Below are 24,212 nucleotides of genomic sequence, written 5' to 3'. Positions count from 1 at the left end.
CCCCTGCTTCTCCCCCCTCCCTCCCTGCTGGCCCAGCCCAGCATTACCCAAGGCTACTCAGCTGCTCATGGAGGCAACAGCCAGCAGGTCAGGCAGTGGGCACGGTGCCCGGCGTGGGGGCTGCCCTCAGGAAGCCTCTCCTGATGCCTGGCACAGGGGAGAGAGCCAGCCTGGCCCACTGCCAGGAAGACCCACCTTCAAGTCCTGCCACTGCCCTGTGCCCAGATCCGTGCCCTCGGGCACAGAGCTTCCCCGAACCACATGACCCACCTCCGAGGTGCCCCCTCAGGCCAGAGCCAGGCAGGGGAGTCTGCCCCGAGGAAGGGGAGCCCGGCTCAGGGTCCAGCCCCCCAGGCGTCCCCAAGAGGGGGCCCCAACCCGGTAACATCAGAGACGGGGAGGACACATTTGTCCGTGTGTACACGATCTGTGTGTCGGTGTCGACACGCGCACACGCTGATCCGTTCTCACGAGGGGAAGCCTGTGTCATGGCACTCACAGGCTTACTGCGGCCGACGTGGGAGCATCAGGGATGATGTTGTTGGGACAGTAATAATCACCGTCTATCGTTTCTGCAGCACTTTGGGGTTCATCTCGTCAGTGAGCCTCACCAGCACCCCGGAAGGATGAGCTATTATTATCCCCCTTTTACAAGCCAGGAAACTGAGGTCAACAGAGGGTCAATGACTCGCCCAGGGTCACCCCGCTAGGAAATGCCTGAGGCTGGACTGGAACTCTGGCCCTCCTGACTCTGGCCCAGGACTCGGGGCTCCTGGAGGGACCTCATTTTTCAAGTCAAGGATGGCTTGTTTTGACCTCTGTGGCCCCAATGGGCAAGTGACAAGGGACTCGGGCGCATCAGCCAACAGCCCGCCAGTGGCCTCAGCCTGGCAGAGCGTGCATAGGCCAAGGCCCAGGACGGCCTCTGACTGCTTGACCATGGGCACCCCTCCCCCTTACACGAAACAGCTGTGTTCAGGTGCCCACAAGCCATCCTGCCACCACCTGAAGCCCCGTGCTCCACGCTGGGACGGCTCCCAAGGGTAGAAAGTTCTTCCAGACCTCAAGCCTAAATCTGCCCCTTTGTAACCTCTCTCACTACTCCTTGTCCTACCAAGAACTAGCCCTGGGGGGCCAAGCAGAGCTCAGTGAAGCCCTCCACCCAAAGCTGCCATGTCGGCCACAAAGGCTTCTTGCCTCCAGGCTAAACATCCCACCAACACCCCCAGTTCTCTCCCTCAAGTGACCCACAGGGAGGCCATGAAATCAAGGCCCTTCCCCAATCAGTCCTCCTATACTCCTGCTCCAGCTAGCGGCAGATAGAGCTCTGCACCTGGAGTCAAGAAGACTTGAGTTCAAATGCAGCTTCAGACACTTTCTGGCTGTGTGACTCTAGACAAGTCACTTCACTCTCTTTGCCTTAGTTTCCTCAATGTGGAAAGAACCAGAGAAGGAAATGGCACATCACTCCAGGATCTTTGCCAAGAAAATTTCCCAAAAAGGGTCACAAAGAGTCCAACATGACTGAACAACAACAACCTGAAGAGGGAGAGAAGGGAAGGAGAATGAGCACTTATAAAATACCTATTGTGTGCTATGCAACATGCTAAGGGCTTTAGAAATATAATCTCACTGAACAGGGTAGGACTTATTGACTGCGTCTCCAGCACAAAAACTCTTACCCAACCTAACACTGCCTCACACCCCCTCCCTCTGTCCCTGTTGTGCAGACTCCCACCTGCCCTTCTTCTGAGCAGGGCTCAGCAACTCCAAGGGAGTCATAACCCACCTGCTTTCCAGGAACCACCCCTCCAACCGTTGGCTGAGCAGGGGCCACCAGGAAAAGTTCCAACACCACCATCCCCAAGCACTGGCCCTGGCCCTATCATCCCAGCCTTTGGCAGGAGCCTAAGAATGACCACTGATGGACAGCCCAGTTCTCAACCCCTTTTTGTATTGAAGGGAACAAACTGAATCTCATAGAGGAACAGGCATGGAAGGATTGTGACAGATGGCAGATTTCATCCCATCATCTTTCCCACCCCCATCCTCCAAGGCAAAGTATCCCGACCTAGGAGTCAGTCTGGACTCTTCACTCTCCCCATCCAAGATGTAGCCAAGACCTATCAATTTCCCCTCTTCAGCATCTCTAGTTAATTTCCCATCTGGTCAATTCATCTAGTCTATTTCACCACTCTAGCATCTCTAATCAATTTCATCCCCTTGCATCAACTCCAGTCTATTTTACTTCTCCTATCATTTCTGGTCAATTTCACCTCTGCAGGCATCTCTAATCCATTTCACTCCTTTGCATCAGCTCTAGTCTATTTACTCTCCCAGCATCTCCAATCTTACTTCTCAGAATCTCTAGACAATTTCACCTCTCCAGCAATCTGAGCAAATCCACCCCTACAGCATCTCTAGTCTGTCTCATCTCTAGTCTGTTTCACTTCTCCATCCTCTCTAGTCAAATTCATCTCTGCACCAGTCTCTGGTAGATTGCACTTCTAAAGCATCTCTCCTATCAATCTCACCTCTACAGCATCTCTAGTCAGCTTCACCTCTAGAGCATCTCTGGTCAGTTTCACCTCTGCAGCATCTCTGGTCAATTTCATCTCTGCATCTTCTCTCCAGTGTTAGTGTCCTAACCTGCACCTGGACTGGACTATTGCTGTAGCTGTTGAGGGGGTCTGCCTGCCCTAAATTTCTCCCCCCCCCCAGTCCATCCTCCATTTAGCCACTGTGGTCTTCTAAAAGTCAGATCTGACCATGTCACCCCCTACTCAATCAACTCTGGGGCTCCCTATCACCTCCAGGTTCAAAGATCATATCTCCTTTATCTAATCCTTTTTTAATTTCTAGTTTTCTTGTAAATTGTAAAAGATACATAATTATTAATATACTAATATTTCTTTATGCCACTTATAAATACATAAATATGTACATATTAAGGATGCATACTCCAAGATATTTCATAGATGTCATGTGTATGCCAAAAACTTTGGATTCCATTAGTGTTAGTGTAGGAAAAAGTAACCTGATCATTAGACCTGGTTCCCGTGACAACTCCTAATTTACAGGAAATAGGTTTCCCCCACCCCCACCATGGGGCTAAGGTTATGCCAATGGCTGGGAAATGAAGGTGTATGTTCTCCCTCCATGCTGACAGGCACAGTCACCCACTAAAGAGATATCCAACTTGACCCTCCTGCCAGACGCACTCTGGCTGGTCTTGGTCTCATCAGGCAGAGGTCCTTCCTTGGTTCCAATCAACAAAGGCTCCAAAGGGATTGCTAAGCTCCCCAGAAAACCCTAGCTCTTCTCTGGGCCCATTGGATCGGGTCAGGCTTCTGAAAGCCCACAGATCTTTCCTAGGACCAACTCCATCATCCTCTGGTTTCATCAAGTCACCAGATAGCACAAACATCTCCCTCAGCTTCTGGCAAGACCAGAAGCAGCCCCACTCCTGGTAGCAGGGCAGGAGAAAACATTTCTACTAGCCAGTGATAAGATAGAGGGGCAGAAAAATCAAACTCAGCAGAAAAGGGCTCCAGAGATGATCATACATGTATTAGATCAAATTGCTTACCATCTCCAGGAGAGGGAGGGCACAGACAATTTGGATCCTCTAAGTTTGGAAAACGTATGTTGAAAATTATTATACATGTAACTGGAAAAATAAAATTTTTTTAAAAAGTTAATGTGTTTGAGGGGTGAGAAAGGGAGAGGAGAGAATTTAATCTCAAAATTTTTTTAAATGGATGTCAAAAGATTTTTGCATGAAATTGGGAAATGTTTAACAAATGCTTGGGAAGCCATGGGAAATATTTAATAAAATGAAAATTCCTATTTAAAAAAAAGAAAGAAAAGGGTTCCAGAAGACAGTGACCCCACCTTGGGGTCTTAGGCCAGAAATGTCCAGAGTTGAGAAATAATATCTCCAAGATCATACAGATCCAAACCAAGCCTCCTAAAGTCCAGGCCCTGGAGGCATGACCTGGCAACAGACTCCATCTTGCAGGAGACAATAGGGCCGCTTTCCTCCCCTCTGGCCACCTCCCAGTTTCCCATTCATTCCACAGAAGCAAGATCCCCACCTCCCTGGGATGGTGCCTCAGAACCTGAGGAAAAGATGAGGGTGACCAAGGGCCCTGAGGCCACTCCTGAACACCCCCCCTCGTTTCTCTTACCCTGGGGCATGATCTGGTGCATGGCGACAGACAAGAAGAAGATGGCATCCCCATAGTAGGTCCCAGAGCCCGCGCTAAAGTGTTTCTGCATGGCTTCCACTACTGGGAACAGCTTCTCTGTCAGGATGCCGACATCATGGAAGATGACCTGGAAGAGAGGGAGAGGCTGGGTGAGGAGGTGGAGGCTGCCAGGACTTCCCTGGGGCCTTCACACACACACACGTGTACACACGCACACGCACGCGCGCACACGTGTACACACGCACATGCACACACACACATGCGCACACGCACACACCACTTGGATGCCAGTTTGGGCTCTGTGCCAAGCTCCAGGCCTTCCTCTAATGCCCTTCCATGGCCCCCGGCAGCCCTGGCCCCAAGCTGGATGGTTCCTGTCTGGGGCTCCTCAGCTTGGCAGGACTGACCACAAGCCCCCGGCCCTTCCCCAAGTCCAAGCCCCAAGCCCAAGGCCGAAGGGCTCAGATGTTCACCAAACACTCGAGGGGCTTCCAGGGAATGAAGGCGGCTCACCCTGTCCCCAAAGCTCTTCCGTCCTTTGACCCAAGACACGCCCCCAGAAGGAGGAAAAAGCCCATCGGCGGCAAAAAGGTTTTGGTGGCTCTTTCTGTGGTGGCAAAGCACTGGAAGCGGAGGGGGGCCGGGGGGGGGGCAGCCAAGTTGGGGCGGGACAGGCGAAGGGCACAGGGCGGGGGGGGGGGGTGCTACAGAAGAAGGAAGGGGGGATTCTGAAAACCCGGCAAGAACTGCATGAACGGACAGAGCATGACGGCAGCAGAACCCCAAGAGTAACAGACAGCCCCAGGGACCCCCCCCAGATCCAGAGGCCTCCCGAAGGGCCATGTGGCCCCCTTCTGCTCCAAGAGAGCCGAGGCCCTGGGAGGGGAGGCCGAGGCACAGCTCCTTCCCTTTCCAGACCTTTTTTTGGACTAATGTAAGGTGGGTTGTCTCCAGAATAGGATTCGCCTTTCCTGGGGGGGGGGGGGAGAAGAGTGAGGGGGGGCAAGAGAGCAATGGGGGCTTTGTAACCAAAAATAAAGAACAAGGGAGGGAGGGAGGGAGGGAGGGAGGGAGGGAGGGAGGGAGGGAGGGAGGGAGGGAGGGAGGAAGGAAGGAAGGAAGGAAGGAAGGAAGGAAGGAAGGAAGGAAGGAAGGAAGGAAGGAAGGAAGGAAGGAAGGAAGGAAAGGAGAGTAGGACGGAAGGAAAGGAGGGAGGGAGGGGAAGAAGGAAAGGAGGGAGGGGAGGAAGGAAAGAAGGAGGGAAAGAAGGAAGGAAGAAAAAAGAAGGAAGGAGGGAAGAAGGGAAGGGAAGGAGGAAGGAAAGGAGGAAGGGGAGGAAGGAAGGAAAGAGAGAAGGAGGGAAGGAAGGGAGGAAGGAAGGAAGGAAGGAGGGGAAAGGAAGGAAGGAAAGAGGGAGGGAGGGAAGAAAGGGAGGGAGGGAGGGAGGGAGGGAGGGAGGGAGGGAGGGAGGAAGGAAGGAAGGAAGGAAGGAAGGAAGGAAGGAAGGAAGGAAGGAAGGAAGGAAGGAAGGAAGGAAGGAAGGAAGGAAGGAAGGAAGGAAGGAAGGAGGGAAGTGAGGGAGGGAGGGAAGCGAGGGAGGGAAGTAAGGGAAGTGAGGGAGGGAGGGAGGGCTTACTGAGCACCTCCTTCGTGCTGGCTCAGGGCAGCTCACTGGGTCCTTCAGAGCAGATGATGCACACGTTCTTGGCACTGCAGCACTGAGGAAGCTGAAGCAGATAAGGAGTAACACAGCGACTTCCATGTCTGAGGTTGGATTGGAACTCAGGTCTTCCACATTCTAGGCCTCCTCAGACAGCCTCTAGAGTCTGAGGGAGCTTCAGGAAAGGGCTAGGGTGGAAGAGCCCGGCATCCACACCACAGGACTCTCGGGCCCAGCATGAGGGCTGGAAGCCTTGCCTGGGTGCTTCCTTGGACTGGCCTGCACAGAGCTAAAACCAGGCACTTGCAGGATGCCGGAGACTTCAGAGCCGCTGTGGGCCCACCTCCCCCCATGCCATCTCTGCCCCTGGGAACAAGACCCCTAGAAGTTCCCAGACACCCCTGAACACCCCCAGACACCCCAGGGCTGATCTCCAGGCTCCTCCTCTCCCCTCCCACAGCGGAGGCTGTGGCTGCCTCACACCCAGCCTGCGTGGCCAGGCCAGGCTACTGAACATGGCAAAGACGCCTTCTTTTAAGCTCAGACCTGACCGGAGGCTCTCCTGGAGGCTCCCCTGCTCGGCAGGGCCTCAAGCCAACCCTGACCGGCCACCCCAGACTCCCCGTCCTCTCTGCTTCTCCCCCACGTCCCTGGCTCTGCCCGGCCTCCCCTCCTGGCGCTGCCCTCCCCTCCTGGGGTCACATGACCGAACCCGGACACAAGCATATCCCCAACAGACCCAATACATAAAAACTCGCTGTGAGGGCGGCTCTGCAGCAGAGCTCGGGGGGAACGGGTGAGGAGAGAGCCCTCCAGGCAGGGGGCACGGCCTGGGCAAAGGCAGAGAGGGCGCCCGCGGGAGGGGAAGGGGAGGAGGATCTGGGCATCGCGGGGGCTCCGGGAGATCCGCACGTGGCCTTCCCGGCGCGTGGAGGAGGCTGTGTGGGACGAGGGAGAGCTTCAGCCAGGCCAGGGTCCTCCTCGGGTCCCTTATCCTCGGGGCTCCCTGGCTGGGAGGCCGTCCCCAGTTGCAGGTTCGGAGTGGAAGGGCCGGCGCAAGAGCCCAGAGAGCAGGAGGAGCATTGCTCAGGGCCAGCGGAAGGGAGCCCCGACCTCCTTGGACACGTCAAGTCAAAGGTGGCCTTCGAACCCAGATCTTCCTACCCGCGGCACCACCCACGCCAGAGGCAGGATTCAAGCCCAGGACCTCCAAAGAGCTCCTCGGGACACGAGCCTGTCTCATGGGGGGGGGGGGTCTCACCTGAGGGTGAGAGGGAGCAAAGAGGTTGGGGTGCTCCAGGTGGAGACGGTGGGGTGCAGACCCGACCCCGCTCGTGCTCTGTGTGCTTGTCTGAGACACGGGATGTTGTTCTGGGAACCGGGGAGGGGGAGCCTCCGCCTGGCACTGTAAATCTTGAAATTTCTCAGACTTGTGAATGTTAAAAATTTCCACATTGAGGAATCCTCCACTGGAACAAATTCCCTACTGGAAACATTCCCCATTTTGATGTGAGAACTCGCCAGGATCAGAAATGGGAGGACCTCTACTCCACCCGTACTTAAGACTGCTTTAGGGGAGAAAACTCCTTGCTAAACAATGAAAGTACTTGGACCCGTGCTTATAATAAGGCAAGGAGTTCTTTGAGCCAGGCCTGTTTTTTAGAATTGATACAATGACCCTGGGCAAGTCACTTGACCCCCATTGCCTAGCCCTTACCACTCTTCTGCCTTGGAGCCAATACACAGTATTAACTCCAAGATGGAAGGTAAGGGTTTAAAAAAATAATAAAATAATAATAAAATTTTAAAAAGAATTGATACAATGGGATGCTAGGTACCTAAAAGGGTCGGGCAAGTTTTCTCTTAATGAGATTAGTTGACTCAGCTGTTTTCTCTGGTTCAGACTTACTGAGGGGATTAGTCGACTTAGCAGGAATTCAGATGGGCAGTCCTTTGGAAAATGTCTACAGTGATTGGTAGATGTAAGGACTTAGGGGAGGTGACATAGGAGAAAAACCCCCTATATAAGAAAAGGTATCTCTTGAGCTAGGGAGGATTGGAGATCCTTGGAATCCTTGGAGATACATCCTTTTGGAGGAGGCCCTTTGAAGATCTCTTGAGCAAAAGTCCCTTGGGAGGCTGACTCTGGCTGGAACTCCCTCTGGGGAGGCTCTGTTCCCCAGATATCCTTGCTTAAGACAAATCTTGTGGTGAGTGATAAAAGACTGACTGACTGATCTCTCTCTCTTAAGACTCAGGTCTAGGCCATGTTGGCTTAAGGCCTTTCATAGTTATTTCCTTTTTCTCTCTTTCCTTTAATTACTCATTGTATTATTAATTAAAATCTCTTTCTGTGGTCAAATTTACTCACCCTCTCTTATATCTATCACAATGTATATCTTCCACCATTTTAACTCACTACAGTTTACAACCACAACCATTTTAATCATAACAGTTTATGGCACCAACTATTTTAAATATAATAATTTAAGCCATATACTATTTTAAATGTTACAGCACCGGGGAGGGGGACCGAGCTTGGACTCTGGGAGATGGGCCTGGCCTGGTGCTGGCATTCTACAGCCCCAGGAGGTGCTGCGGATCAACTGCCTCAAGTCGCTCCCAAGAAGCTGGCCTCATGCCCGCCTGGACGGGGAGCTCCCTCGGGGGGTGCTGGGGGTCTCCCACCCCGTCAGTGCTCCCAAGGCCGGGGGGCTCCGTCCCAGCTGAGAAGGAGGCAGAGTCTCCCCGGAGAGAGCTGGCAGCCCGGCTGAGGCACAGAATGACCTGTAGCGCCTCTGGCCTTGCTTTGAGCGGATGGTGCCCACTAAGTAGGACATGGGGGGGCCGAGGAGTTGGGGGACCCACAGGGAACCCCCAGAGAGCAGACGCCAGGCCCAGGAGAGCCGACATGAAGGGAGCCTGCGGACTGCCGGGAGGGAAGGAGGACGACCGTACGTTGGGTGCCGTGCTGGGCCGGGCTTTGGCTCCGAAGCCTGGCAGCCCTGTGAGGAGGAAGCGCCGAGGCTGTCCCTGTTTCACAGACGAGGAAACTGAGGCAGACACGGTGATGGGACTCGCCCAGGGTCACCGGTGAGGGAGTGTCTGAGGCTGAATTTGAACTCAGGCAGAGAAGGCTTCCTGCCTCCTGACGGCCTGAGAAAGCAGAGAACGTGGGGTCGGGCAGGAATCGTCCTGCCGGCCTGTCTGAGCTCCCGCCTTAGCACGATGTCCCCCCCCAGGGCCTAGAGTCACCCCCTTCTCTTCCTCCTCAGGAACTGGATGGCCCCAAGAGTCCCCGGCGAGCCCACCGTGCGGGTGAGGAAACGCAGAGGTAGGACTCGAACGCGGGTCCCCTGAATGCAGGGCGGCCCTCCGCCTCCAGCACAGCCCTCTCTGCTCGCCCGCCATCCAGAGATGTGGCTCAGCCCTGCTCCGGCTCTGCCTCCAGGGCTTGCAGCCCGCCGGACATCGGGGTCAAGGGGAGAGCCTAGGATAGGGGGGAGGGGAGGCGCCCCCCCCCACCCGGGACCCTGCAAGAGCTCTGCCGGGCTCGCCTGAGACAGCAGGGGGAGGCTCCGAGCCGGCCAGAGACCTGAAGCCGAGGGGGAGCGGCTGCCCCCGAACCCTCGTCCAAGCGCAGACCAGGAAGGGAAGGTTCGGAGGACTGATGCCGGGAAGGAGCGCAAGGTCGGAACTGTGAAGGGTCCAGCCTGGCCTGGCCGGGGACTCCTCGTGATTGCAGGGAGCCCGGCTTCCGCCATGCACAACACAGCTCCGGACGAGGCTCAGGACGAGGACAGGAAGAGGCTCGGGAAGAGGCTCCGGACAAGGCCAAGACGAGGCTCCAGACGAGGCCAGGAAGAGGCTCCGAATGAGGCTCAGGACGAGGCCAGGATGAAGCTCAGGACGCGGCTCTGGACGAGGCTCCGGACGAGGCTCAGAATAAGGCCAGGAAGAGGTTCGGGAAGAGGCCAGGAAGAGGCTCCGGACGAGGCTCAGGATGAGGCCAGGAAGAGGCTCCAGACGAGGCTCAGGACAAGCCCAGGAAGAGGCTCAGGATGAGGCCAGGAAGAGACTCCGGACAAGGCTCAGGATGAGGCCAGGAAGAGGCTCTGGACGAGGCTCAGGAAGCAGCTCCGGACAAGGCTCCGGACGTGGTGCACAGCGAGGCACTGCTGCTCATGGGTCGTCTGTGTGGCTCAGCACGGGACGCTCATGAGGACTCTATCTGGCTGCCTCGAAGGGGGGACGAGGCGAGCAGGCGCGGGGGAAGAACGGAGGAGCCCTGCACTCGCTGGTGGAGGGTATCGGGCCCCCGAGGCAGCCCAGCGCAGGAAAGTTCGCCAGATTTTAGTCTAACGGGGGAGGCAGAAGTCTGAAGGCAGAATCCCGGATGGGGCCAGAGAGCCTGGAGCAGGGCAGGAGCTTCTGACAGGCCCCCTGGGGCTCCCCAAGGCACCCCCACACCCTGGGGAAGAGGAGAGCCTCCTGGGAACAGGCAGGGCAGAAGCCCCAGGCTGATGACTCGAGGCGGGAGAGGAGGAAGAGAGGGTGGCTGAGGAGTCCCCCAGGCAGGCCAGGCTGACCCGGCGGTCGTCCATCCACCCCCTGGGCCATCCAGCACTCTCCCTGGGCCCGGCCAGCCGGCCTCCTTCCTTCAAGGAGAAAGCGGAGCCGCAGGAGCGCGAGGAGGCCCTTCCTTCGAGGCTGGGCTCGGCCTCCGCCGGCTTCCTGTGCTGGATCCCTGGCCGCCCCCCGCGCCGGCCGAGCCTCTTCATGCGGCTGACGCAGGGACGCTCTGTGCGTCGTAGGGACGACGGCAGCCTCGAATCTCGTGCCCTCTCGGTGGGTGGAGGAGGAGAGTCTGGAATGGAAACTCCATGTTGTCGGAGCCCCTGGGAAAAGCGCCGCCTCGGGGCGCCTTCCTGGGCTGGCCTCGGGCCGTTCACTCAAGTTCTGGTCCTGATTTCCGGGTTCTCCCCATCTCGCCGGCCCGGGGAAGCTGCGGAGACATCTCAGAAGCGGTCGGTGGATCTTCCCCATCGGCCAAGTCACCACAACCGCCGGGGAGTGGGGGGGGGTCTCCCGCGGCTCCCTTTCCCCCTTTTCCTCATTCCTTCTCCAGGCCCTCCGCACCTCCCCTCCGGCTCACGGTGCCCTTCGTGGCTGCCCTTCCCCGCTCCTCCTCCAGGGGAGCGTTCACAGGCCAGCCCTGACGGCGGAGTTCTGGGCTCTTCGCTCGTCCTTTCCGTCACCATCACATCTGCTCAGCCTTTCCCCAGTGGACGGCCCAACAGCCCCTCGATCTCGGGGTCTTGGCCGCCGTGAAGGAAGCTGCAACCACATTTGGGAACATCCGGGTTCTTCTGGGGACAGACCGGCGCAGAACTGCCCAGTTTGAGAACTCGGGGTGCGATCCCCAAAAAGGTCCCCTGATGGCGCCTCGGCGGCCCCACGGCGATCCCTCCGAGGGGCGTGAGCAGAGGCGCCGTCGGGATTGTTTCAGCGAGCGCTTCCCCAATCATGAGCGATTCTTCATTCTAGAAGCTTCTGCTGCTCACTTTGGCCCGTTCTCCAGCGGGGCCGGCGGCTCTCACTCCCACAACCCTCCCTTCTCCTCCCTCGTCCCTCGTCCGTCCTGAAGGTCCTCACTGGCCCATCTGACACGGCAGAGCCACATCCAGCAGGACCTCAGCGGCCAGCCTTCTGGGCTACCAGACGTGGGAGGCAGCCAGACATCAGCCCGGCCCTTCGGAAGCCCAGGCCACCTTTGTGCACGAAGCCTGGGTCTCACAAACCTCACGGCGGGAGAAGAGGTAGCATTCCTCTAGATTGCCAGTGGGGAGGGGGAGGGGAGAAGAGGGGTCCCTGGCCTTCCTGAACCCGGGAATTCCTATCCACCGGGGCCTCCCAAAGGCCAAGGACGAGGGCACGTGCTCGGGGAGACGTCTGGCGGGCTCCGAGCTCGAGCTGGCAGCGCAGAGGGTCACTCACTCCGGGGAACGTGCCTCGCCCAGCTGACTTCTGCAGTGAAGCGTCTTTTTTTGAAATTTTTATTTAGTCAATTTAGAATATTTTTCCTTGGTTACATGAATCATGTTCTTTTCCTCCCTTCCTTCCTCCTCCCTTGCCGGGGGCCATCCGTCCATGATGCCTTGACAGAGTCACACGTGGTAGCTGGGGAGACCACAGAGTGGTCCTTGGCGAGATGTGACGCCCACTCTATCCCCCTTGCACGACCTCTCTGATCAATATCCCTTACCCATGGAATTGACATGATTACTATTCCCCCTAGTCTCAGAAGGAATAATGCAAGAGCAAAACACATGGACCCTAATTCTCCAAAACATCCCCAAAAGACCAGACCCTCAAACCCAATCCCAAAAGACTATCGTGGGTTAACTTTTACTTAGGTATGTAATTCCCAGTGAAACCACAGCTACAGGCCAAGCCCAAAACTTTCTCATGAAGCCAGCACACAAATCAATCATAGAGGCCCAAGCGATAAGTACATCAAGCTTCAGTATGCCTCAGTGACTCAGGAACTCCCTAGAAGTCACCAGTATAAATTTGAATTGTGTCCCCAGACCCCTCAGCCCCTATGGTATGATTGCTGACTTGTCTTCTAAGAACTGCTGATTAATTATTCCATTTTATTAAAAGCAATATGTCATTTTCCTTGATTGTTTGTAAGCTCAAAACTCCTCACAGGGTAATGAGAAAATTAAGGCACCTGTGATGAAATCATCTATCTTGGGTGCAACCTTTATTCTATCTGTAATCACAATGCAAAAATATAGAATGTTAATCAAGTGATTTGTTAAAAGATGATGTATCACTTTTCCAATGATCTCTCTTTGCTTTTGTATACCTGCATACCAAGAATATGGATATAAAAATAACTCCCAAGCCTGGGAATGTCGGAGCAGCTCAGAGATGCAAAGCAATGCCATGGTCGTTATGATTAAGCTGTCTTCCGTTTGTTATTTATTGTATTTTATTTATTTTGACTGATCGTTCGCCACCTGTCAGGAACCCTAGAGTCACAAGTGGGGCTGGACCCTGACCGCGGCATTCCCTCCCATAGTCAATGAGCAATTCCACTGGGTTTGACATGTGTCCTTGATCAAGACCTATTTCCATATTGACATTTGCACTAGGGTGATCGCTTAGAGCCTCCATCCCCAATCCTATCCCCATCAAACCATGTGATCAAGCAGTTGTTTTCCTTCCATGTTTCTGCTCCCACAGCTCTTTCAGAATTGTCCTGGGTCATTGCATTACTGCTAGTAGAGAAATCAGTTACATTCATTTGTGCTACAACGTATCCATCTCTGTATACAATGTTCTCCTGGTTCTGCTCCTTTCACTCTGCATCACTTCCTGGAGGTCGTCCCAGTTCACATGGAATCCCTCCAGTTCATTATTCCTTTAAGCACAATAGTATTCCATCCCCAACAGACACCACAATGTGTTCAGCCATTCCCCATTTGATGGGCATCCCCTCATTTTCCAATTTTTTGGCCACCACAAAGGGCGCAGCTATGAATGTTCTCGTTCAAGTCTTTTTCCTTATTATTTCTTTGGGGTACAAACCCAACAGTGCTATGGCTGGATCAAAGGGCAGAAAGTCTTTTAGCACCCTTTGGGCATAGTTCCAAATTGCTTTCCAGAATGGTTGGATCCATTCACAACTGCACCAGCAATGCATTAGTGTACCGACTCTGCCACATCCCCTCCAACTAAAGGTCTTTCCTAAAAGCCAACAGAGCCCAGGTGGACTGACTCCAAATGGAATGGGGGGGGGGGGAGCAAAGGAAGAGGGGGGGTGCACGTGATCTTGCCAGTCTCAGAGATGGCCTCAGACCTTCCAGACTGTATCTAAGAGCTGAGAGCACAGTCACCAAGACAAGGGCGCAGGCCACAGGCTCTCTGGGGGCCCAGAATGAGGGCCAGAAGGCCCCACATTCCCTGCCCTGGCCCAGCCCATCCTGCACACAGCGCACTCACCCACTCACCATTCCGGAGAGATATTTTACGAAGGACAAAGACTGTAGAGTGCCTGGAGAGAGCACCTGAAGGAACCTTGGATGTGAAGAGGAAGAACACAAGGCAGGACCTGAGTTCAAATCTGACCTCACTCTGTGTGGCCCCGGGGCAAGTCCCTTAAAACTCTTCCCTTTCCTGTAAAAGAGGCTCAGAAGAGTGCCCCCTGCCCAGGTAGGAATGGCACCCTGCTGGGCACAGAGGCTAGCTGAAATGCTGGGGGGGGGGCCTCCCCATGGGCTGCATTTGAGCTCAGCACAACTCTGGGCCCAGAGGGGGTCCGGACAACTTCCTGACTCTCAGCCTGGGCAGCGGCCTCGGAGGTTCCTCCCCCTTCTGGGGGTTCAGGGGTGTAGCTGGGGAGCTCCGAGACAGCAGCCCGCACCTGGTGGGTGCTCCCGAAAGGGGCCCAGGAGCCAGGCGGCCTGGGCACGGCGAGTTGGCAGCCCCTGAGCCCTCGAAGGCCGTCACAGCCCAGTGCATCTCCCTCCTCATGCCCAGATGCCCACGCCGGCTCACCCACCTTGCACCTGCAGGCAGCGCCGGGCAGCAGCTCCCGCAGCAGCTTCTTGGCCACTTCCTTGCTGGCCTCCTCGCTGACCAGGTGCACGTTGAGCACCTCGTTCGAGTCCAGCTTGGCGAGGCGCAGCATGGAGCTCAGCGCGATGCGTCCCTTGGCCTGCAGGGAGGGGCTGCGATCAGCCTTGGTGAACATCATCAGCACGTGGTAGTCCAGCTCCTCCCCCGCGGCCCCCACCGCCCCCTCCAGGCCGTCCGCCGGCTTGGCCTTGGCCTCGGGCACAAGGGGGGCGGCCGAAGGGGACCCTGGGGGGACGGAGGCCCCGGCCCGGCCCCCCCGGAGCCTCCGCGTGGCGCTGGAGAAGGTCTCGCGGCCCGAACCCACGTAGTAGAAGGCACACACAGCGAGCGCCCCGGCAAGCAGCAGTGCGCAAGGCGGCGAGCGCAGAGCGCTCAGGCGGACCCCGCGGCGGCGCGACTGCCCCCCGCCGGGCCCCCCGCCCGCCATGCCGGCCCTTCGGCCTTATCCTCCAGCACGGGCCAGGCCCGGCCAGGTCCGGGACGTAGGGGCACCTGGAGGAGGGGCCGAGGCCGCCCAGAGCTGGTCCAGGTCCGTGGAGGGCCTCCAGGCCTTCTCCGCCACCGCCCGCCCAGCAGGACGCCAGGGGCGGGACCGGGGCTGTGAGCTCAACCCGGCGTGGGCGGGGCCCCACCTCCGAGCGCCGGCGCTAGGGCGGGGCCGGGCCCGGAGAGCCCCCTCCACTCCTCCCCACACTAGAGTGAAGCTCCCCCTGGGGGCGGTTCCGGGGCGGAGCTTATCCTGGGGCGGGGCCAAGACCCGGGAGGCCGCTCCTCCCATCCCACCCTCTCCCTCCCCCAACTACAAGGGAGCTTCCCCGGGGGGCGGGGCAGAGCGCCGGCGCTAGGGCGGGGCCGGGCCCGGAGAGCACCCTCCAGCCCTCCCCACACTAGGGTGAAGGTCCCTCTGGGGGGCGGAGCTTCTCCGGGGGGCTGGGCAGCCCACCCCCCACTCCCCCGGACCTCAGAGCGCCAGGGCTAGGGCGAGGCCAGCCCCCCAACAGTCCCCGCACTACGGTGGAGCTTCTCCTAAGGGAGAGGGAGAAGCCCCGCATCCGGGCTTGGAGGGAGGGAGAGCCCCGCCCCTGGGCCCATCACTGCCTCAGTCCCACCTCCGGACCTTCTCGGAGGAAGAAATTGGGTCCCGCCTTCCCCCTGCGCAGCTGGTACCTCACAGAACGGGTCTACACGGGCCCGGTGGGGTGGGGGCACTGTCCCAGCTCCTTTCCAGCTCTCCCCCCTCGAGGCTTTAAAAGCGGGGGGCAGGGACAGCTGGGTAGCTCAGTGGGTTGAGAGCCAGGTCCAGAGTCCGGAGGTCCTGGGTTCCAATGTGGCCAGCTGGGTGGGCCTGGCCAAGTCCCTCGACCCCCATGGCCCAGGCCTGACCCCTCCCCTGCCTTGGAGCCCATACACAGTAAGGGCTCTAAAGAGATAAGTGGGGGCACAGCTGGATGGCTCAGTGGAAAGAGCCGGGCGAGGGGAGCGCACACCACTGGGGGGGGGGGTGAAGGCAGAAATGACAAGCCAGAATCCCAGGCCGACCGTCCGGGAGGGCAGGAGGCGGCCTGGCCAAGCCTCCCCTTTGCCAAGCTCTCCGGAGCTCCAGGCCCCCCAGCAGCATCCCCTGGGAAGGGGCGAACCCCAGGGTGCCCGATCCAAGCAGGAGCAGTCTGTGTGTGTGCCGGGGTCAAGAGGACACGGGGAGATGTGGCCGCGGGCCAGGAAAGGGGTATCCCAAATGCTTCCTGGTGGGCTTTGAGGGGGTCTGGAGGCAGGAAAGCAAGGCACAACTATTCCGGGGACCCCCCCAGGCCGCTGGGGCCCAAGAACCAAAGCGAGCCGAGGCTGGAGCCAGACGGGTTTTATTGGTGGGGCGCCCCAAGTCTGGGTAGAAGCGTATTTACAAGGCTTACATCATGTACACGGCAGGGCATCAATGGAGGGAGGAGGGAGGCTCTCCTGGAGGGGGGGGGCACCCCAGGAAGGGCAGCCGCAGAGGCCCCCTTGGGAGCACGGAGCTCTGCCTGCTTACAGCACAACCCGGGCGCCTACGCTCTTGGGTTTCCTCTGGCCGAGCCCATAAGCGCAGCACCAGCGTTTGGGGTCCTGCTCAAAAGCGACTTCACCGACCAGCCGAAATCAGCCAATTGATGGAAACAAAAAGAGGTCCAGAGAAGTAGCAGCTTGTGGCACTGCCTCCCTCCCGACGCTGCCCCAAAGGGAGCCCCAACCCTCTCCATGGAGGCGGGGAGCCTGGCCCCGGGCCCGCCACAGGCCTCATAGAGCCCGGAAAGCCATGCGGCCACGCGGAACCCCGACAGGGCGGCTCACTAGAGCGAGAGGCACAGTGGGATGGGCGCTAGCTGTGGAGGCTGTGTCCTGGCCTGGAGTCCCACCCTGGGAGGAGCCGGGGCCTCTGCTGGCCTTGGGGGGCGGACCGCAAGGCCATGATGGAGAGGCTTCCTTCCTCCACACTGGATACCACCCGAGGGCACGCCCGCTCCTCCAATGCCCCCGGGCGCTGCCCTGTCTGAGGGATTTCTGACAAGCCAGCCAGAGATCAAGGGGGGGGCCCAAAACGTTGAGGATGGCAGAAAACAGTGGTTTGAGCCGCGCTTTCGATGGAGGGAGCCCCACAGCACCAGAGGACACTACCTGAGGGTGGGCGGGGGGGGGGGGATCCCAGAGCCCCCCAGGAACGCTCTGGAAGGAGGGCTTTGACAGTGCCCTTCACGGATCTCTACAAACCGTGACTGTCCAGGTGCACTGGAGGGCCGTTCCCGGGCAGGCAGTCGGCACTTCCTCTCGAGCACAGGGCAAGGAAGTCTGCCTCCACAAGAGGCAGCTCTGACACTCACTAGTCTGCGATGGCTCATCCCTAGGCAAGCCGGGCACGCTTCCGTAGTGGCACACACTCGATCGCCGTGCGGCTCCGTCGGGCCCTAAAGCGCTCCATAACACAAATCGTGCTCTCGTACACGGGACCCGACCGCGCACGCACGTGCGCACGCGGCAGGCGGGAGTCAGACATGCGAGTCTTGCCGTGAAGACCAAACGTCAGCATTCCAATTTTATTCCTTAGTGACATGATTAGTAAATAATGGACGATTAAACACGAGGGGTGGCTACATACACAGAGGAAGCGTTGAGAGCGCGCGCGCGCGCACAAGACGATGCCCGGACATCGAACGTGACAAAGGAGACTTGAGCTAAGAAGGGTAAGAGCTACAGCTCTGTATCTCTGGAATGAAAAGAACCAGGGTCAATCCGGCGCCCCGTTCTGCGACCGTGCGGGGAGCACAGAGCCGCGGCCCGAGCCGGCACCTGCGCTGCACAGAGGGTGGGACGGAGGGCGGGCGGGCGGGGAGCTCCCACTTCTCCAGACACAGACAAAAACACACATTTGCTGCTGCTTCTCCGCTTGGAGCAGGGCCGAGAACAAAGCCCGAAAGCTCACTATGGCTTCGGCTTCTTTGAAGGTGATGTTTTGGTCACAGCTTAATTTTGAAAATGTTCAAGTAATTTTTGGAAAAGAATTCTATCGCATCGCTCAATCTGGCAAGGGCCTGGAAAGCCGGCACCCCAAGGACGCACGCATCTCCCCTCCGGGAGCCAGGACCCTGGGAGGGTGCCCCCGGGGGCAGGGACTTTCTTCCTTACTTTGAAAATCACATATTGCACGTGGGATGAGGAGGCCCAGGTCCTCCCAGGCCGGCCACAGAGCCAGCCTTGGCTGGTGGTGAGGATGTGGTTAATGGAATGTGTCAAGCACAACTCTTGGAAAAGGCGGCTGCGCCCCATTTTAAGAAGAGAGGGGCTTGGGAAACCCCCCTGTAGAGGGCTCGGACCTTGTTTCAGCCCAGGAAGCGCTTAGAAGCAGGTTCCGAGCACCCATTTTGAAACAGGCCCCGACCCGGCTTCCCCTCCTGGTCTCCAGAGGCCCGGAGAGGCAAGAATCCACAAAACTGTTTCCACAAGGAATTGGCAAGGAATGTACCTTTCCCTTCGCACGTTCAAAACCCTAGAGAACCTGAAAAGCGGCATGAAAGCAGGAGGAAAATGTGCATTTTCAGCTGTGTGAAGAATAAGAGGGCACCAGCTGGGTTTCCCTTCTTTAAAAAACTCAGAATTTCTGGGAATCCTGCTGGAACCGGTTTAGCTTTTCTGGATTATTGGAGGCCATTTGGGAAAAATCCCGGAAAATGTCTTGGTAAGTTTCATCACCTGCGTAAAAACAAAACGAGAACATGGGTCAGGGGCGCGCACGGCTCCCGGGACGCTGCACATGCACTTTCTAGCACGACCCAGGACAAAGGACAGTGTCGGGGCGAGAAATAAGGGAATGCCAAGCAAACGGTCTTAAAAGTAAAGAGGGAAAAGGCCAGTACCTGGAAAGGCGCCTCACACGCAGCCAGAGAAGAAAGGAGAGAGTTAGAGAAAGCGAGGACAACAGCAGGAATAATGGCGACCACACTCATCAACACAGGAGAAACACGGGCATCCTGAGGGGCCGCAGAGCCCACCACCACAGCCCTGGGGCCTGCGGCCTCGGCCTCCTTGTCTGGGAAGCGAGAGGGCCGTGGCCTCGGCGTTCTCTAGGCCAGAAAGAGGGCAGCCGGCCCGTCTCTTAGCCCTCCGGACCAAAGGGCTCTCCCTGTCTGGAAGGCCCTCCATCTCCCTTTGGGGCTCCACGGAGGCTGGCTTCTCTCGTTTACGGTCCCCACCCACAGGCCCGGCAGCCTCGGAAGCCGGAGATCCAGGGAGACACGTCTGCTTCCATCTTCCCCTAGAGGAGGCATGAAAGCAGGCTCGCCTCTCCCAGGAATATCTGGCAAAGCCCCCCAACAGACCTCTGGCCCCGGGGGGAGGGGGAGGCTTCCAGCTGATTAGCCGAGGCAGCTCAGAGCGCCATCCCTGTTCTTGGGGGCTAGTGGAGGCGAAGCCGCTGTCAGGACGCGGTCTGCACCCACGGGGCCCCGAGTGCAGGGAGCCGTCCGAGCTCGGAACTGAGAGGGCGCACCAGGTGCGAGGGGAGCCCAGCCAAAACGTCTGAGCCGAGGGAAGGGGGGACCACTTAACTGCTCCCCCTTTCGTGAATTTCTCTCCTGAACGTACTCCAGCCAGTCTACCGACTTGTGAGCGAGCTCTGCAGATTCTCCAGGAATGTGCTTCTCCCTTAACTGGCACGACTGCCCGTGACCACCACCCAGTCCAGGCGTCGGCGCCCCCCCCCCCCCACTCGAGGCCACTCCTGTAGACTGAGAAAACCCGAGGACACCCCCTCCCCCGGCTGCGAGGAGATCAGCCCGATGACGGTGAATGACTAGAAAGGGAAGCGCCGAGCCGCTCCCTCATCCCTCACACTTAGTGCTGGAGTCGCGCTAGACCTTCCAGGACGTGTGTCAAGGGCAGGCGAGCTGGTTACAGAAATGCGAGCCCTGCCTTTACTCTTCAACCCCAAAAGGACGGAAAAGGCACACAGGAGACATTCAGGAAGGAAGCGCCCAAGGGAGGAGGCCCGCCAAGGTCCCCAGGAGCACCGGGAGGCCAGAAGAGCTGGCCTGAGGGGTCGAACCAGCCGCTGCTCTGGGGACGAGCCAGGACCTGCCCGACCAGCTCAGCGGAAGGACCATTGCCAGGGCAACCTGTCACGTGGCAAGGGCCAATCTCAATAGCATCTTCTTGGCACGCACGCACGCACTCACACACACACGCACACATGCACACACACACACACACGCATGCACACACACGCACTCACACACTCACACGCACACTCTCACACACGCACGCACACATGCACGCACACACACGCACTCACACGCACGCACTCACACACACTCGCATGCACACACATGCACGCTCTCACACGCACTCACACACACGCACTCACACACACACATGCATGCACACACAAACCCACTTTCAAGCAAGAAATGTTCACAAGAACCTACTTTTCCTCATCTACTCACTGGCTTCGGAGTCCACGGGAGGACGCCTATGCCACACGGCAGGCACACTCCTCTTCCAAGCTACTTGCAAGACCCCTGCCTGCCTCTGCAAGACCTCGAGAAGCGCCCTCGAGGCTGACCCAGGAAGGGTCCCAGGCCTGCGCACCCCTGAAATCCCTCCCGCTGCCGGGCCTCTGAAGGGGGCTGCCTTTGAGCACGGTGGCCTGTAATTCGGAGGGCCCCCGGCCCCCGTTCACGAATCATGGAAGGCACACGGCCACTCTCCCTCGAAGCCGATCTGAGATCGCGGACCTTTGGCTCCCAGGCCAGCCACTAAGCATTTGGAGGAGCTTCTCCTTCAAAGGAAAACAGATCTGGGCACAGCCCTGACGGGATCCCCCGAGGCACTCGGGCTCCTGGGCTCGTTCCAGCCCCAGGTCACGCTGTGTGTGTGGCTGTGCTCTGGAAGCGAATCCTGTCCGGCGCCACCCTGGACTGTTTGGACAAGGAGGACGCTTACGGCTGCGGAGAGATGGAGCCGCCCAGAAGCCTCGGGAATTCCCAAACAGGTTTGAGCTGTGGTGGCCGACAGCTCGCCGTGTCCGAGATCAGAGGGACTCTCTGGGCAAGACTCTCCTCTAAGGGAGCAGGAAGGCCTGGCCCTACAAAGCTGCAGGAAAGCCGACTTCAGGGTAGAGGCCAGACGACAAGCCCCAAAGACCCTTCCGCTCTGCCACCTCCCAAGGCTGAAGCTGAGGACAGACTGCGGGCAGCAGCCCTCAGAGAGACAAGGGTGCTGCTCCCGCCAACTCCAAGAAGAGAGGACTAGCCACCGCGCGGGAGGATGACCCGGAGATGGGGAAAATATCCCTCTTATTCTGGCGATGTCACTCACACGGCAATGGCCTATTCTCAGCGTTGGAAGAAGAGTTCAGATGCCCAGTTCAATGGCCTTTCTCCACTCTGAAGACCCAAAAAGGTCCAAAGGAAGCCACTGGAAGGGTCTCCGCTGTCTGGACAGAACTGTGCACCCCTGAAATCTCTCACCCCAATAGTGGTGACAGCAGAGCAGCTGCTGGGCTAGAATGGAAAGAGGAAGGAAGCTCCCCTCCCTGCCACGGCCTGGCGACTAATCTGAGGGTCAGCAGGGACAGCAGGGGAAAGGCCAGACGTGGAACACCTCGAAGTTGTCTGGCTGGCAAATGTCAGGTCGAAGCTACACACACTCTCATTCACTCTTCTTCCCACTTTAAAGTGCTAAAACAAAAAGGCTGCCAAGGTGGCTGCCTAAGTTATGACCACTTCAATACTCTGATACGAAAACCTCCCTGAATATTCAAGTTGGAACCAAATGGGGGCCCTGCCTGGCCCTGAACCCCCACCCGGGATCTCCAGAGTCTGGGGCAAAAGCCAGAGCTTCCCACTGGCTGCAGGCTCCAGCCTCCACTCTGAAGCTTCAGGTTACTAAAGCTCTCTGAGAAGAGCGCTGCCCACCGTCCCCAAGAGCAGCGCCCGAACCAGGGTCTTCCTTGTGTCAGAGACAGCTCGAGCCTAGATGGGGGACGGGCCAGCACCGGACAGAGGGACGGGGCTCCTGCAGAGCTCTCCGGGTGCCCAGAGGCGGCCCGAGGACCGGAGAGTCCGGCAAAGGCTCCGCCGACAACCCCGGGCTTGGAGAAGGGCGGGCGAGCGAGCGAGCGGGGACGAGGGATCGGGGAGCCCTTCGAAGCGCCCCGCACACTAGAACCCAAGGGATCGGGGAGTCCGGCTCTGGCTCGACTCAGCGAGCCAGTCTGGGCACGGGCCTGCAGACACAATTCGCCCGCTACTGTGATGCTGGACCCAGCGGATCCCGAAATCGGGCTGCCCCCCCCGTGAGGCTCGCCCACAAACTGCCCCTGAATCTCCTCATGGCCCGTCCCTGACCGCACACATTTCTCCATTGAGTCCACTTTCCTCTCTTTGGCCAATGAAGGTCTCGATGACCTGAACTGTGGAATCTCGTCCTCCCCAGCGGACAGCAGCCCCCCCGGGGAACCGTCCTTGGCAAGGGCCTCGCAGGTGTGCCAGGCTCCCCCGGCCATCCTTGCCCCCTCAGCGGAATACTTAAGGACGGAAGAAAAACATAGAGCAGAGAAAGGAAATCCACAGCGCGGCCGGAGAGCTGCCTTCGGCCTGGCAAGGAGCCCGGAGACGCCACTGAACACTGTACACTGAGCAGCCAAGAAAAGCACGACTTCCAAGTCTAGGGAAGAGGCGGCCGCCTGCCCGAGGCAGCCGAGCGGGCCGAGAATTAGGGCTCTTCTAACTGTAAGCTGATAAACTCCTGAATGCATTTCTTATACTGCATTTCCGTGTGATTATTAGGGGAATATTGACCTGGCTGTCCGTACAGTCCTTCGGACTCCCGCATCTCTTCATTCATTCTGGCCAAACGCAACCTCGGGGAAAAGGAGAAAAGCAGGTTCACGGGCAGAAACCAAAGCAGCCCGAAGCCCTTTCCCGCCCTCGGCCTCCGGGCCCCCCCGGGGGTGACCCCTCGCTCCCACGTCTGTACCCCGGGGCCACACGAAGGTGCCTGGTGCCCTCCCCTCTCCTGTGGTCTGTCCCCTGCTTCCCCCAGTGCTTTCCCAGCCGTCCTTTAGGTCCGCTACGACCCCACGGCAGGGCCTTCGCTCCCCTCTCCCTGTCACCGGGGACAGACGCTGGGGCCGGACCACGGCCTGTGCCTGGGAGAGGAGAGGGCACAACTGGAAACAAGTGGCAGCCACTGCCTTCAAGGACTGCCCCGGGCCCAGGCGCCCCTCTTTCAAGCGCCAAGGGGAGCCAGGTGGTTGGGAAGCATCACACATCATCCTGTGCAAGGATTCAAAGCTGTGGATCACCCAAAGGACAACGGGGAGATGGCTGCTGGCACACACACGTCGGGGCGCCTCGCCAACCCTGAGTGAGCCCCCAAGTCACCAAAGGGAGACATGACGAGTGGGACCAGAGAAGGGCCTCCGGGAACGGAGCAGCATCCTGGGCGAGAGGGCCCGGCCTTGGGGCAGAAACCTGTCTTCGGCCTCTGAGACGCCTCAGCGCCCTCCTCATTCTGAGACAGGCTGAGGAGACGCCCACAGCCACACCCCTCAGACACTTACAGGGTCACGATATCCGCATTGGCAGCTTCCACTGCGATGCTCAGCGGGTCCTTCCCTTCCTCGTCAGTGGCGTGCTGGTTGGCGCCTCGTTTCAGGAACAAGCACACCTGCCTGGGTGAAAAGGAGCGAGGCGCCACTAGCCCAGACAGGCCCTGAGCGGCAGCTGGCGCCGCCTGCGCAAAGGGGGCTTCATCTCGCCAGTGCCTGGAAGGTCTGAGGGGCCAAGGGGAGCCCAAGGCCACGAACAGCACATGCAGCCCACGAGGGGGCTCGCTGCCTCGGCCAAGAGGACTGACAAGAGCCCGACTCGGGCCGTCTCTCCCGGCAGCCTCCGGTCCAAGACCAGCCTACGGCCTGGACGACCTCTGGCTGAGGGTCCTGCGGCGGGGAAAGGCGGTTGGGCTCTTCCCCAAGAAAAGAGGACATAAGCCATCTGTCAGAAATCGGCAAGACCGGAGGCCTGGGGAATAAGCGACTGCCTCTCGGCTCTTCTGGCCTCCCCACCCCAAGAGGGGAGTCAGACAAGGGGGAACAGAGTTTGTAGGCAAGGCCAGAAGCAGCAGGACCTTTCGGGAGGCTGCCACAAGTCCCGGGAGATAGC

The 24,212-nt window shown here is 58.4% G+C and overlaps 2 protein-coding genes across 7 annotated transcripts in view; both read right to left on the bottom strand.

Moving 5' to 3' along the window:
* XXYLT1 (xyloside xylosyltransferase 1) overlaps positions 1–15,166 on the bottom strand; it is a 41,966-nt gene extending 26,800 nt beyond the window's left edge. Inside the window, exons 1-3 of one of the 2 annotated variants that reach the window (XM_056807788.1) lie at positions 15,013–15,166; positions 14,444–14,599; positions 4,191–4,338 (exon numbers count right to left, since the gene is read on the bottom strand). In XM_056807788.1, coding sequence (XP_056663766.1) covers positions 4,191–4,338; positions 14,444–14,572 — 277 coding nt within the window. In that variant the 5' untranslated portion in view covers positions 14,573–14,599; positions 15,013–15,166. Of the gene's footprint in view, positions 1–4,190; positions 4,339–14,443 lie in introns of both variants that reach the window. The other variant, XM_056807787.1, reaches the window with a different exon arrangement.
* Positions 15,167–16,363: 1,197 nt separating this feature from the next.
* ACAP2 (ArfGAP with coiled-coil, ankyrin repeat and PH domains 2) overlaps positions 16,364–24,212 on the bottom strand; it is a 104,107-nt gene continuing 96,258 nt past the window's right edge. For 3 of the 5 annotated variants that reach the window (XM_007505704.3, XM_016426953.2, XM_056807430.1), the window contains 3 exons: positions 23,612–23,722; positions 22,848–22,909; positions 16,364–18,741 (listed from right to left, as the gene is read on the bottom strand). In XM_007505704.3, the coding sequence (XP_007505766.1) occupies positions 18,641–18,741; positions 22,848–22,909; positions 23,612–23,722 (274 nt within the window). In that variant the 3' untranslated portion in view covers positions 16,364–18,640. The remainder of the gene's footprint in view (positions 18,742–22,847; positions 22,910–23,611; positions 23,723–24,212) is intronic. The other 2 variants (XM_056807432.1, XM_056807431.1) reach the window with 1 other exon arrangement.

The sequence above is a fragment of the Monodelphis domestica genome, chromosome 8 (genome assembly GCF_027887165.1).
Source record: "Monodelphis domestica isolate mMonDom1 chromosome 8, mMonDom1.pri, whole genome shotgun sequence".
NCBI classification, from domain to species: Eukaryota; Metazoa; Chordata; class Mammalia; order Didelphimorphia; family Didelphidae; genus Monodelphis; species Monodelphis domestica.
The sequence above is the reverse complement of the archived record's forward strand: the minus strand, read 5'-3'. Positions and strand labels throughout refer to the sequence as shown.